Below are 16,062 nucleotides of genomic sequence, written 5' to 3'. Positions count from 1 at the left end.
AGTTTTATACCTGCGTTCTTTTTATTGGCATTATTCATGCCATTCTGGAGTTGTGGTTACTTCCATCTGGCATATTGAAAGTGGCATTGCTAACCCAAGGATTTGTTTTCTCTATCTGTGGCTGAGTACCAATACATCCTGTGTGGTGAAGCGTATTGGACCCTCTGTAATTAAAGGGTCCATTCTGTGAGGTGAGCAGCCATTTCTCTCATTGGTGGAGGTTTTTCCCATGAAGTCACCTGCATGTTTTCTATATCATCACTGAAGACTCCACATATTGGTTTACCTGTGATATATGGACTTGTTTCTAGCGCTGCACTGTCTTTTTATATTTATTCTTTAGGGATTTGAACCATTGACCCTTGGTTCAGCAGTTTTAAAAGGGGCTATTGTATTGTGCCGATTGCCTTTCTCCATATCCATTTATTTTTAACTGAACTTTATTGAAATGTCACAAAGTGACACTTCATTAAGTTCAGCAGCAGCATTGTGATGTGGTGTAACAAGTCACACACACTGTGGTGAAAAAAAAGTACACACAAAAGAGACAGTTATAGAAAACTTCTTATAAAATCTTGGCAAAAATTAGGTTGTGAAATAATTTCTATTGCAATGCAGAGGACTTAAAAAGATATCAAAGGCTTTCTTTTTTTAAATAAACATGTTATACTTACCTGCTTTGTGCACTGGTTTTGTACAGAGCAGCCCCAATCCTCCTTTTCTTGGGTCCCTCGCTGGGACTCTTGGCCCCTCCCTCCTGTCAAGTGCCCCCCCCCCCAGAGCAAGCAGCATGCAATTGGGGCACTGAAGCAGGCTCGTTCAGGAGCTGCGGCTATGCATGTCCATTCATACAAAGAGCCATGGCATGGCCCCACCCCCTCTCTCTCCTCATTGGATCATTGGCTGTGATTGACAGCAGTGGGAGCCAATGGCTTCCACTGTCGTCTCTGCCATTGAGATGGGAATGTCCCCAGAGAGACAAGGCTCTCGTGCACAGAGCTGGAAAAAGATCGGGCTCAGGTAAGTATTTGGGGGGGGGGGGGGGCCTGCTGCACAGAGAAGGTTTCTTACCTTCATGCATAAAATACATGAAGGTAAAAAACCTTGAGCCTTTACAACCACTTTAAGGGTAGCAGTAGTAGTCATTTGAGGCACTGCATGCGCAGAATGTATGTACAACATTCCAACTTATTTCAGCAGAGGCAACTGGGCTTGCAGATCACAGCAACTGGTCCTCATCACAACAGTTTGGTTAAAGTTTACTGTATCTAAACCCCCCCAAAAAAAAATTTCAATATACTGCAGCTTACCAGTGCTTAGATGAGGTACCTAAATGTGTTTTTTTCAGGTGTTTCACTTGGTAATCCTGAAAATAACACACTTCATGCTTCTATGTAGTGAACCAGGGTTGCCAGAACAAATATAAAGAATATTGCTCCTTTTTGTTAAGCTCACAGGAAGTTGCAAAGCCACTGCATTTCTGACAAGATCAACAGGCATTTATTTTCTGTACTCGCTGAAAACGAACTTTATCTGGGGAAAAAAAGATAACGAATGATCCCACCATATCTACGGACTGGTAAGCTGCAATATATTACATTACATTACAATTTTTGGGTGTAGTTATCCTTCAAGCCACAGCTGTAACCACTGAGATTCAAAAAGCTGCTATAATTGTATAAACATAGCCCACAACACTAAAAGCTTTATTTTTGAAGCAGTGGTATAAAAAGTCAATGCATCAATGTCTACGGATATCACTACTTTTATTCGATGACGCTACATCTTTTATCTACACGATCTATGCAGGGACTGCGTATGTCTCTTTTTTTATAAATGTTTTTATTCATTTTTAAAAAGAGAAGTCCAGCCTGAGCTCATTCGCTGGACTTCTCCTATGGGTCACAAGAGCGCAATTCGTTTGGAACACTCCTATGACCCGTTTTCAGCAGAGAGCAATTTGGAGTATGGTGTCACACATCAGTTCAGGCACCACGCCGCCAGGTGCCTGGACTGATGGCCGCTCCAGGCCCCTCCACAACTCAGCATTCCAATGAGCGTGTAGGAGCAGAGCTGCCGATTGACAGGCAGCATCTCTCTGCTCAGGGAGGTAAGAGAACCGAGCCACCGATTCTCAGTGAAGAGGCGCCAGGGGACTGATGCAGCATCCACATGGGTAAGTATAATTGGGGGTGGGGGGGGGGGGGAACAAACCCATACTTCTCCTTTAAGAATAGAAATGACAAAAATGAATACAATTTATAAAATAGATAAAATATATAGAAATAAATTAACAGTTGAGAAAAATGTATCAATGTATGTACAAAGAGTTTTTAAGAGTACATCACAACTGGTGCAAAAGGGATCTATTAAAAATTATGAAGAAAGAAAGACGCAACCCAGGGGGACCAGATTTTCTCAAATTTGTGTTAATCATCACAAAGAAGAGCAGCAAGTTTTTTGTTAGACATATACCAATTCATATTTATTTTTAACGGATGAGGAATTCGGTGTAGAAGACCACCAAGCTTTTGCCAAAGTTTGTTTGGCAGCAATAAATAAGAATGTTAAGAGGTGGAATTGAATATTTGTGAAATTTTTGGGTTTGATATTTAGCAAGACTTCTAGTAGGTTCTTAGAAAGTTGTTTTCCAAACACAGTAAAAAAAATTGGTATAGGTCAGTCCAAAATTGCTTTATTCTAGGACACAGGTGTCAAACACAAGGCCCACGGGCCAAATCCGGCCCTCCAGGCAATGTCATGTGGCCCTCGCACCTCTCCTGCAGCTGCCGGAGAGCTCCAGCCCTCCTCTAGACCCTTTCTTTCTGCTTTCAAGCAATGCATCCAGCTTCTTCCCAGCAGCAGCAGAAGGAAAGGGGGGTGCACTGTGATGCAAGGGAGAGTGGGAGACTCAACTTCTGATGGTGGGGTGGCTCTTGACATCCAATGTAAAGCGGATGCGATGCGCTGGTCATCTAATCTTAGAGACACAACCGGCCCTTTTGAGGGCAATTGTAATGCTGATGGGGCCCGCGATGAAATTGAGTTTGACACCCTTGTTGTAGGACAATCCCACCATATATGCAAGAGGGTACCAATACTCAAGCAAGCGCTAAAGCATTTATCAGAGACCGTTGGTTTAAATTTGGCTAAGCATCTGGGAAACTAAATACCATCTCATTAGCAATTTATAGTTGTATTCTACTGCTCCTGTGTTGATAGAACAGTAGGACGTAGTGTACCAAATTTGTTTCCAATCTGTTCCTGCTATAGGTTCACCAAGATCATGTTTCCATTTAGTCATGTATGAATGAGATAGAGGTCTCTGTTTTTCAAGTATAGATGAATAAATCATCGAGAGAAGTCCTTTAGTAGTAGGATCAGGTTTACAAAAATGTTCAAAAAAAAGAGTGAGGGTTTTTAGACCCACACAGAAGATGGTCCTATAGTTTGGATTACGAAATGTTTAGTTTGAAGGTTTCTAGAAACTTCTTGGTGAGGCAAGTCGTGTGTATATTTTTTTACGCATGTCATTTCTATATTGCTTTACAACTTGTGATGTAGGTCTTACATAATGACACTATATATTGGATAGAACCTGGTTTGCATCTCCAATGCAAAATTCATTAAAATAGAACAAAACAAAGCGGTGATATAGCTTTACCGCAAAAGAACACTATTCAAAACCATGAATAAAATCATGCGACTGACCTATTTTTTCCAAAACACTATAGCCTGAATTCTATGAATGGAGTGCAACAACTAGAAAATAAGGATTTTTTTACTCATCTTAGCATAGTGGGCAGAGCCAGGCTAATTATGCCCCTGTGGCCAAATGTACATCTAAAACCACAGATTTATAGCATAGATAATAAAGAGCCATTTATTCCAACCTATATACAGCTGTTTCAGGTTAGTTGGCCATGATCAGTGTAGTGTATGGCAACCATGGGTTCTATGAAGTAGGGCTTATGGATGGACACAACATAACAACTAAACTATAGTGAGGAATCAAAAAGCCCATATTTGAATTAGTGAGATACTGTCGGTAGTTTTTATAGTTGTCATATTCATTTATTTATTTTTTATTACAGACAGGTGTCTACTATCTAAGGGTACCTGTAAGCCCATAATGCTGCTAAAATACATTCATTACATTTTTTTTCCCCCATTTAAAACAGGGAGATAAATTCCCCTTTACAAGGAATAACTGCAGAGGACAGGTAATTACTCAGTAGCATGTAAACAACTGATTATCATCTCCATCCAAAGAAAAAGGCCGCCTGAACAGATAGTTTGTGAAAACACGTCAAGGTAGATGGATTTTTTCTCTTGTTTATACATGGGCATTGCCACTTATCTCAATGTTGCAAAATAGGTCAGTCATTATAGAGCTGAATCCCAGAGCATTTCAGGCTCATTCATTACTAAAGGTCTTTGTTTACTGCACATTATTACACAAAGCAGCTTTGTGGATGTGGATACAGAGCATCCCGCTTGCCAAAACCTACAAATAACTGTAAAAAACATGATGAAAGAATATAGTTTTTTTCCTAATCTCCTGTAATAAGTGTGCACGTCATGTGCCCTTACCGCTTTAGCATGTTGTGCGTTCAATGAATCAGCATACTGCAGCAAGGCCTGAAACTGGTTGTTTTTTGTAAATGTAATGATCTTCAATACTGTTCCAAACTTGGAAAAGATCTGTTGTAAAACAGAAGGGAAAATACATTCAGTTTGATGGTATTTTCACTCACTCATTAGATGCTAGTGACAAGTACGACAAAAAAAGTGCAGATTTAAAAATAATACATTCTAAATAATAACCATGAACAAAAATGGCAAAACAGAAATTACACATTTTATTATTTGACCTTACTTGTTAAATCGAATGAAATATGGTTTATGTTTGGTTTCTGGGATTATTGTTTACATTGGGTTCACACTTGTGCAATGTTAGACATTGCATGTGATTCGCACCACACTGCTGTGCAGATCACATGCAATGTCTTTGCAATGCAAATTCAGCCATACAGATTGTATGGCTGAATTTGCATTGCATTCGCACCAAAAAGGGTGCAGGACCCTTTTCTTGGTCCGCACTGGAATCGGATTGCATAGGTGTTCACACCCATGAGATCCCAGCACCATTTGACAGTTCACACTGCAATATGCAAATCGATCTGGGGGTGTCATTAACTTTTGACACCTGCAGCAGTTGGCATGGGGCAATGCGAACCATCTGCGAGTTCTATACGATGTGGGAGCCGAATCTGGAATTGCTCTGGTTCCTGCATCACACTAGCGTGAACCGATCCGTACAATTCTGCTTACAAAACCTGATCATGGCAATAGAGATCTATACAGTATTAAAAACAAAACAATCTACCCAAGAACTATTATGAGGATTAGAAAGAGAAAGCCAGCAGAAAAAAAAAAGGAGGAAAGAGAAAGAAAGATGGTGCAGTTAGAACGCAAATATTTCTAAAGCCCCTTTCACACTGCTGCAACTTTAAAGTCATGCGATTTTGATGCGATTTCAGGGAATGCCTGTGTAAACTTGAGATCTATGGACCTCAACTTGTATCAAAGTCGTACAAGGACTACTTTAAAGTCACACAGATATGAATGTTTTGCCATTGGGAACCATGGGGTATGACTTGTCATGGGACTCGGATGTCCAAAGTCGCACAAGCATGAAAGGGGCCTAATGCTTCTATGCAAAAAAAAAAAAAAAACAGAGAGAGTTGGGAAGGATTTTACGTCAGCAGCTACAAATACTGAAGCTGCTGACTTTTAAATTAAGGACACTTACCTGTCCAGGGCGCCTTGCGGCTTCACAGCCTGGTTTCCTACTGCACATGCGAGAGTCGTGCTGCGCGTCCTGACTGGTCCTTGTCTTCTGGGACCTGGGACTCCCAGAAGACAACGGAAGGGACATGGCGTAGATTGCCGCAGATTCTGTGACAATCCATCGCCAGAAGTGGAAGCAAATACCTGCATTAGACAGGTATCTGCTCCCCACCCCCGAAAGGTGCCAAATGTGACACAGGAGCAGGGGGGAACCGGATAAGCGGAAGTTCCATTTTTGGGTGGAACTCTGCTTTAAAGTAACCTTCGTAAAGAAATGGTTGTCTGCTTTTAAAACAACCTAATACTTTATAACCGGTTCATGGAGGAAACAGGAAAGAGATTATATATATATATATATATATATATATATATATATATATATATATATATATCTCATAATGACCCGTAAGTCACTAATACCATGTGTTTTATTGTAATTAATAAATCTTAGGAAATCTAAAAAACACACCTAATATATTTACAGTATATAAAATGTACTGATTATGATCTGACAGCAATTCTGCTGCAGTTGATGGAGTACAACACAATCATTTTGTACAACCTATTTTGGATTCAGTTAGAATGGTGTCCCAAAAGTCAGCAAAGATAACTGGAAGAATAAAACAGGCTGCACCCTAGGATACACACAACCTACAGTACATGCAAGTGCAGAAAGTTACAATGGCACATACAATTCCGAATGATCTCAAAACGGATATAAAAATTAGGCCCATCAGAGCCAACTGACACAGGTCCTAAAAAAGGTTGGATTAGAGGGAAATCACACAAGTCAATTTATTAGACCCCAAACTTTTCTTTATTTTAGGATTATCGCTACAAACCATCCCTTCCACTGCAAACTAAGCAGCAATTTAGAGGAATCCAACAACAAAGGTAATCTTGAAATAACCAACTTTACTTCTCCAATTCTGATTTTCCAGGAAGTGACAGAGTTTAAACTTTGGCTGCGCACATTCAAAGATACTTGCAAACACCAACTAATCTGAGAATGACTTAAAAACAAGGACTGACAAAGCATGTTATCACCATGAATTCTGCAACATATTAGAAAATTCCTGCAACTAATTTATCTTATTTTTCTCCATCAAAGAATATCAGTTTTATTTTATTTTTTCAATCCTGTCCCCTATGGGACAAAGTACTCATAGTATTTATTCTATGTTGCTAGGTACTTTCTAACCCTAGCTATGAGGTTCAACCTGCCCATCTTGTACTTTGCCCTATATTGTCCCCAATAGGGGACAGTACTGTAAAAAAAAAAAAAAAAAAGAAGATCCATTAAGCAGTAAAGTCGTTTTCCAAGCCACCACAGCAGGAGAGCAAAATCATGAAAGGCTCAAGCTACCTGAGCAATTATGAAAGAACCAATACTGCCAGTCATTCAAGAGCAGCATCCGCTTGTCTATAAATAGCCTTACAGTACTTTTGCAAATATTTCACGGAACATAGCAAATTCTATCTTCATAAAAATACTTTGTGAGTACTTTCAATTTTTCCTCATTTAGCCCATACCTGATGAAGAACTTCCAGAGTGACTGGGTAGAACAGGTTTTCCACAATTAATCTGAGTACAGGACTCTGTCCAGACAACATCAAGCTTTCACCAGTAGGGCCACCTGTGAGTGCCAGACCCCCAGATTGAATGGCAGTCACAGCGTGCAAGGCAGCCTGAGCTCGCTGAAAAAAAAGAAAGAAACACAAGCTCATTATAAATGCACCATTTCAATTGTAACGTAGCACAACATTCAACATTTTTTAAAGATGTCATGGCACAGAGGTTCTGATTGATATGTCAATTAAAAAAACAAAACAAACAAGATGCAAGCCATTTAGCATTTCTTTACTCTTGCAAAATTAGCACCCCAAAGCTTCTCAGCTTATACCTGGGCACTGGTTATGCCCAGTTTTTCAAATCTTGGGCTCTCACCATTTAACTGAGCATGGTGCAAAAAGCCTGGATCATTGAGGACTTTCAATGGGTTTGTAAAGACAGCATCAGACCTGCAAGCTACTAACTAACCTGAAGACAGTAGAAAAGTGCCTGACATATGTCAATTCTCAAAATAATCATTTGCAAAGAAGGCTCTACTGTGCATGAGTTCCTTAAAGGGGAGTTCCAGCCAATATTTATGTTTATTAAAAGTCAGCAGCTACAAAAAGTGTAGCTGCTGGCTTTTAATAAACAGACACTTACCTGCTCCAGCATTCCAGCAACGCGCCGGCCGGGGCTCCGCTCCTCTCCCCCCCTCCCCGGCCGGCATCTTCATTGTCACTGTGGGCACCCAGCCGTGACAGCTTTCGGCTTCACGGCCGGGCACCCACTGCGCATGCGCGAGCGGCACTGCGCATGCGCGCACGGCGCTGTTTGATTGGACAGGCGATCGCCTAGGACCTGACGTGTCCTAGGCGATCGCCTACAGGGAGGGGCTGCCAAAAGGCGATTAAGCTTAATCGCCTTTGCAGCCCTTTGGCGGAAGGAGGAAGTGGGACAGGAAGTCCCCTTCTCCTGAAGCCCCCACTCCCCCCCCAAAAAAATTTTGGCATGTAAGGGGGTGAGGAGTGGGATAAGCGGAAGTTCAATTTTTGGGTGGAACTCCGCTTTAAGCCCCGTACACAAGATCGGATTATCCAACGGGAATTGTGTGATGGAAGGTTGTTGGTCGGAAAATCCGACCGTTTGTATGCTCCTTTGGACAATTGTTGTCGGATTTTCTGTGGACAAATGTGGGATAGCATGCTTTAAAAATGTCCGCCAACAAATGTGTTATCGGATTATCAGATTGTGTGTACACAAGTCCTTCGGACAAAACTCCAAAGTACAAACACGCATGCTCAGAAGCAATGCTCACCATAACACAGCATTAACAGAAGTTGCCCAAAGGGTGGCGCTAAAGAGCCAGAAAACCCTGTCGTTTCGTGTTTGTATGCAGAACAAGTTTGTGGCCAACGCCCTTTGGACAAAAGTCCTAGGCTTTGTCCGCATGAAAATCCGATCGTGTGTATGAGGCTTTAATCAGGCAAAGTGGATTCATCTATTTTTGCATATTTTAAAAGTTAACATCTGTAGTGAATGGTTAAGAATGTTATGGCTAACGCTGTAACACGATGCTCCGTGAAACCTCTTTGTAGAAGCCAGTCATTAAATACTGAAGCTTAAATGGACATTAACTCTGCTCATTGTCCCCAAGGCTTCTTCGGTTGCTTGATATCCCTTTCTGAGAACAATTTGCCGCAAGCAAAAAAAATAAAATAAAAAAACTGAACATTGAAAGTTCAATTTATCTTTAAACTTAGATTCAAGCACTCCTCTTGGTTAAGCTAAAGGAAAGCAATCAGGAATAACGCAAAGTAATGCAACCATACATATAGAGATGCACCGATACCGAGTGTTTTCATGAGTACTTGTGAAAATGCTCTGATACACAAAACATATGTGTATATACATGTACATATACTCAAACATATGTAAATAGGGTTGCACAAAATACTGCAATTCTATCAGCAAGTACGAGTACCGACTTTCGGTCAAGTACTTGCCCATAACCGAGTACCGATACCTATGCAGTGCGATTTGAGCCCATACAAAATATATGGGCTCAAGTCGCACTGCATAGAATTACATACAATTTGAACAGGAATGCGATTCCTATCACAGCGATTTCAGCCTGGGTTCACACAGGAGCGGTGTGGGAAACCACATTCCTGTTTAAATTGCATGCAATTCTTTCCAGTGCGATTTGAGCCCATTCATTTTGTATGGGCTCAAATTGCACAGCAAAAGTATTGGTGCTCAGTATCGGCGAGTACTTGACCGAAAGTAGCGGTACACACCGATGATCGAAATCCAGTATCGGTGCAACCCTATATGCATATATTAATTACAACAAAAGACCCAAGAATTTTCTTCTCTATAAGCAATCTGATCCTAAATAATAGACACCTTTCCTAGAGCTACACCATGGCACTGTAGTTTCCCATTCATTAGAGTTCTGGGAAATGTTGTCACTTCATTCTAAGGCAGCCCGTTGGCCAATATTTTTTGTTCAACCAGCGGGTTAAATGAAAAAAATAAAAAGTGGGCCAATTCCCCCATCCACACATTTGAGGTGTAGTACTATATTCTGACAGAGGGGAGCCTTCCCTGCTGCCAGATGACAATGATCAGTGTTGCTGGGTATAGGCGGCATTGAGACTGGTTGTACACAAGTCGATCAATCAAGTTGTACAACCAGCCATCCCATACATGAATTTAAATTTGGCCAGTCCCTGCTGAACCAGTCAAATTTCAATCAATGTACAGCCAGTTTAAAGGGGTTGTAAAGGACTAAATAGCTTCCTTTACTTACCTCATCCTTCCAGTTTGCTTTTAAATGTCCTAATTTCTTCTGAGAAATCCTCACTTCCTGTTCTTCTGTCTAACTCTACACAGTAATGCAAGGCTTTCTCCCTGGTGTGAAGAAAGCCTCTTGAGGGACAAGGGGGCAAGCAGGAGTGTCAGGACGACCACTAACACACAGCTCCTTTCTCTATCTGCAAAGTAGAGAGTGTCCTGACTTGCCTGCTCGCCCCCTCCCCCCTCAAGAGGCCTTCGCCACACCAGGAAGAAAGCCTCGCATTACAGTGTTGAGTTAGACAGAAGAACAGGAAGTGAGGATTTCTCAGAAGAAATAAGGACATTTAAAAGCAAAATGGAAGGATGAGGTAAGTGAAGGAGGACTGCACTAAGGTAAAGGAAGCTATTTAGGGGGGAAAAAAAATTCTTTACAACCTCTTTAACCACTTCAGCCCCGAACCATATTGCTGGTCAAAGACCAGGCCACTTTTTGCGATTCGGCACTGCGTCGCTTTAACTGACAATTGCGCGGTCGTGCGACGTGGCTCCCAAACAAAATTGGCGTCCTTTTTTCCCCACAAATAGAGATTTCTTTTGGTGGTATTTGATCACCTCTGCGGTTTTTAGTTTTTGCGCTATAAACAAAAATAGAGCGACAATTTTGAAAAAAATAAAAAGAATATTTTTTACTTTTTGCTACAATAAATATCCCCCAAAAATATATTTAAAAAAAAAATAAAAAAATTCTCAGTTTAGGCCAATACGTATTCTTCTACATCTTTTTAGTAAAAAAATAAAAATAAAAATCGCAATAAGCGTTTGATTGGTTTGCGCAAAAGTTATAGCATTTACAAAATAGGGCATAGTTTGACATTTTTATTAATATTTTTTTTTTACTAGTAATGGCAGCGATCATCGATTTTTATCGGTACTGCGACATTATGGCGGACACTTTGGACACTTTTGACACATTTTTGGTACCATTGGCATTTTTATAGCGATCAGTGCTATAAAAACGCATTGATTACTATAAAAATGTCACTGGTAGTGAAGGGGTTAACACTGGGGGTGAGGAAGGGGTTAATTATGTTCCCTAGGTTTGTGCTAACTGAAGGGGGGGGTGGACTGACTAGGGGAAATGACTGATCGCTGTTCATACATTGTATGAACAGACAGGCAGGCATTTCTCCCCCTGACAGGACCGGGAGCTGTGTATAGCTACGTGATCTCGTCCAGCAGAGCCGACCTGCCGCAGTATAACTGCTGCGGCTGGTCAGCAAGCACTTAAAGTGGAACAAAGAAAAAAAGAAAAAAACTGCGCTAGTCAGATGTTAGCAATCAGAGAAAGTACTCAGCAGGTTAAAAAACAGGCAAATTGAGTACAGAGGGAGGCATGCAAAGCACAAATACAGACAACAAGAGGTTAAAGCTGCGCCAATGCACCAAAACTTTTTAGAGTCCAAAAAGTTCTTAAACATGCATATACATTCCTCGGGGTACACTTTCACTGTAGATCTTGTACGATATGCTCAAAACCACCGTGACTTTCACAGATAATGCACACTCTCAGTAAAGAACCGCCACCAGATATGGCAAGCTCAGTTTGCAGTCGGCTATAGCCCAGCCGCGGCCTTTTATCGTTGTAATGAACCCACAGGTAGCAGATATACTGGAACTGGCTTCCTTCACTTCCACAAGCTCCACCAAATGGTCATGTGTAAACAGAGAGGATGCAACATAGCGTAACTCCGCAAAACATATTTTATTTAAAAAAGTAAGTTGTACTTACAAAAACATAGTTAAAATCAGTCAGTCAGTCAGTGTAAAAATTGCCGGCCGGAAAAACGAACAGAGCCCTTTCTCCTCTACGTGGTGACGTCACTACACGTCCTCGCCTTCGGGGAGGACTGCATGATCTGTACAAACCTATAAGTGGGCTGCTATGGCTTGTAAAAATTTTAGTTGCCTGGTTCTCATACGGTCCCAATGGCTTCATAACATTGAAAGTCATGATCAAGACCATTATATGTGTAAGGAATTTTGACTTCACCTTCGGCATGCTTTTTTAAATTAGCGAGCCAAAAACTACTAATGGCAGTAAGTGACAAACTGTATGAGAGGGAAAAACAGCAGCCTACAAATATTCAGTACGTTTTATTTTAAAACTTGTTTCTTAACCACTTCAGCCCCGGAAGATTTGGCTGCTTAATGACCAAGCCATTTTTTGCGATATGGCACTGTGTAGTTTTAACTGACAATTGCGCAGTCGTGCGACGCTGTAGACAAACAAAATTTACATCCCCCCTACAAATAGAGCTTTCTTTTGGTGGTATTTGATTATCTCTGCAGTTTTTATTTTTTGCGCTATAAACAAAAAAATATTTTGTACTTTTTCCTCAGTTTAGGCCGATATGTTTTTTTGGTAATAAAAATCACAATAAGTGTATATCGATTGGTTTGTGCAAAAGTTAGAGAGTCTACAAATTAGGGGACAGATTTATGGCATTTTTATTATAATTTTTTTTTACTAGTAATGGCGGTGAACTTGACACATTTTTGGGGCCATTGACAATTATACAGTGATCAGTGCTATAACAATGCACTGATTACAACGTAAATGTACCTGGCAGGGAAGGAGTTAACCCTACGGTGCAATCAAGGGGTTAACTGTGTTCCCTAGTGTACGTTTTAACCGTGGGGGGAGGGAACTGGCTACAGGGGATGACTGATCGTGGTTCCAGCCAGTAGGAACTCACGATCTCTCTCTCTCTCCTCATAGAACTGGGATGTGTGTGTACACACACGTCCCTGTTCTGCATCTCGTGCCTGCGATCGCACATGGCCAGCGGTCATCGCGCCCGCCGGCCACAAGCATCGGTAACCAGTACCATGAAGCTTTAGAGGCTGCTGCAGATTTGTGCGGGAACCTAGAGAGATTGCTTACACTTTTTTTTTGTTTCCTCTTTACATTTACCTATTCTTCTAGGAAAGTTCCTGGAGCACCAAGTACTCAGAATATCCAACTTGTATTTGTAAAGTCACAAAGGTGCAAGGCCGCAATGTGTGCACACAGTGTATCTGCCAGTGTTTCTAATGGTGTTAGAACTGCAATAGGCTTAAAAAACTTGCATATTACAACAATAAAAACAGATGCAATTGCTCTCCCAAAAAGCAGCTGCACCGGACTCTCCCGCCGGTCAGAAGCGTGCGTAATGATGAAGCGTGTCTATGATGCTTCACCATCATGCAAGCTTGCTGACTGATGGGAGAGTCTGCTGCAGCCATACAGTCTGCTTCTTTTTGGGAGAGTTGCTTAGTGAGATTCCCTTTGCAAGTTTTACTTGTTATTTTTTTAATTATTTTTCCTGCTGATGAACCAATCCTGACTGGATCAAGTTTAGCACTTTGGAGTTTCCCCTTCAAAAGGAGATGCAATACGCGCATTTAACTACACTATATTATGGTCCACAGCATCCGGGACGAGGCTTTAATACATGGTGTCACCTGGTGGTGGAAGCACTACAAACTGTGGGGACACTGGTGGAGTAAGTGAATCGTGGATGATTTGTTTCTTTTGGACTTTTGTTTCACATATTTAATTTTTTATTTTTAGCCCTTGTGTTTGGGCTCCTATGGACACCGTTTATACATTTGGTACGATTTCTTTATACAGTGAAACCTCAGATTGTGACTAACATGGTTAACGAGCGTTTCACAATACGAGCACTGTATTTTTAAAAATCCTGACTCGGTTTGCGGAGTATTGTCTTGCAAAAAGGGCAGGATTCAGGCCACAATGGTGTGCAGTACCACGTTGTGCAGTGGTGCATGGTGTGCAGTATCCGAGGCTTGCCCCCCCACCTCTGCCCACATGCAGTATTGCATGCCATTGAAGTCAATGTGGAAAAAATTATTTTTGTTTCATTTGACTACTATGGGGAAACTCGCTTTGATATGCGAGTGCTTTGGATTACAAGCATTCTCCTGGAACGGATTATGCTCGTAAACCAAGGTTCCACTTTACACATTTTTCACCCAAAAAGATTTATGTCATTATATTGATTTGTGTGTTTTCACAATATTGAGTTTAATTTTTTAGCGCTGCTCATATTTATCGAGTGTCACAGATTGCTAAAGCGGCTGCTCATTTGTAATTTATGTTTTTATCACAGATATCCTATATGATTTTTGATAATTAGCAGCACTCACTGATTGATTAGGCAGATTGTCAGTCTTCAGTTCTCGGTGATTGGAATATTGAATGTAGACAGGCTGACTGCGGAGATGAGGAGTGAGAGGGGTGTAATAATTCACCATTGTGACAGCTGCCTCTTCAGAAGCCATTTCTAAGAATGCCTGCAAAAAAATCAGAATAGACAAAAACCTTAAATTCATGATTAAGAACTACATTCTTGAGATAATCGCTATAGATTGGTCTTCTGTGAGCGTATTTTGCTTTTGACAGCTTAAAATGCAGGTTGCTTGAGGAAAAAAAAAAACTAATCATTTAAAGTATAATACATTTCTAGATTTGTATTAATAAATAGTACTCACACAACAATTACAGAAAACACAAAAAACTAATTTTTACCCGAACACCATAAAGAGAAAAGCCTATGTTCGTAAATAATGGAAGAAAAACAATTTGTATGTAGAAACGAGATAATGCACAAATCAATTTGGAAATCCCCATTTGATCTATGAAAAGGGAAGGAAAACAGTGCTTATGCCTAAATCAGCTGTTTACAGCAGAATCTGAAAGTTAGCTACAGAAAGCCAAGTGTACATAGTAAACTAAGAGCTAAAAGTCACTGGTCACCATTCTACAGGTAGACTGCCTATAAGAACATAACAATTGTCACATGCAAAGTGTTTGCCTTTCAAATGAAGAAGTGAGAGTGCACTATACCAGGGACATGTGGTGAGGTCAGTGGCTGGTGAGGCACTGGCTAGTATCAGAGCCAGATACACAGGTTACATATGCTGCGATCGTTAGAGCGAGAACAATAATTCTAGCACTAGATCTCCTCTGTAACATCTAAAAAAAAAAAAAAAAATTAAAGCATTGTCTATAGAGGTTCTTAAAGCGGGGATTCACCCTAAAATATCTATAGACTGTTTTATCCAGCATACTGCCGACATCAACAGTAAGCTGGATTTTTTTTTTTTTCGGTCTGTACTTACTTTTTCCGTCGTTTTCATCCGGCTTCCGGGTTCTCGCTCCCCCGGGGAGTAGGAGTTCTTAAGCTCTGCATAGATGATTGACATGCGCGTCATCGCCTTTCGAAAATATCCAAAGGGGACTCGGCACTTTACGGCGCCTGCGCAGTCAGCTCTACACAGCAGGCGCCGTATAGCGCCGTAAAGAGCAGAGTCCCTGTCGGATATTTTCGGAAGGCGATGACGCGCACGTCAATCATCTATGCAGAGCTCCCCGTTGGGGAAAAGGAGCGACACGCCCTCTCCCCGCAAGGAAGAAGACCCGGAAGTGCGGCTGAAGACAGGTAAGTGTACACATTTAAAAAAAAGACAACGCTACAAGCCTTTATTAAGGCTAGAGATAGGTTAGCAAAAAAGTTAATTTTGAGGGTGAACCTCCGCTTTAAGTACGGAAGTTTGGCGCTATTCCACAATTTTAAGGCGTGACATGTTAGATATCCATTTACTTGGCATACCATCTTTTACACTATACAAAAAAAATAAAAAATATCGGGCTAACTTTAGTGTTTTTTTTTTCTTTATTGATAAAACAGTTTCTTTTTGTTCGGAAAATTGCTGCGCAAAAACTTTGCAACATAACAAGTTGCAACAATGACCATTTTATTTCCTAGCGTGTCTGCTAAAACATTATGATA

At 40.9% G+C, this 16,062-nt stretch overlaps 1 protein-coding gene across 4 annotated transcripts in view; it reads right to left on the bottom strand.

Moving 5' to 3' along the window:
- PTBP3 (polypyrimidine tract binding protein 3) overlaps positions 1-16,062 on the bottom strand; it is a 188,373-nt gene that overhangs the window by 45,545 nt on the left and 126,766 nt on the right. For all 4 annotated transcript variants that reach the window (XM_040361275.1, XM_040361260.1, XM_040361251.1 and 1 more), the window contains 3 exons: positions 14,417-14,563; positions 7,387-7,551; positions 4,594-4,704 (listed from right to left, as the gene is read on the bottom strand). In XM_040361275.1, coding sequence (XP_040217209.1) covers positions 4,594-4,704; positions 7,387-7,551; positions 14,417-14,563 — 423 coding nt within the window. The remainder of the gene's footprint in view (positions 1-4,593; positions 4,705-7,386; positions 7,552-14,416; positions 14,564-16,062) is intronic.

The sequence above is a fragment of the Rana temporaria genome, chromosome 1 (genome assembly GCF_905171775.1).
Source record: "Rana temporaria chromosome 1, aRanTem1.1, whole genome shotgun sequence".
Lineage (NCBI taxonomy): Eukaryota > Metazoa > Chordata > Amphibia > Anura > Ranidae > Rana > Rana temporaria.
The sequence above is the reverse complement of the archived record's forward strand: the minus strand, read 5'-3'. Positions and strand labels throughout refer to the sequence as shown.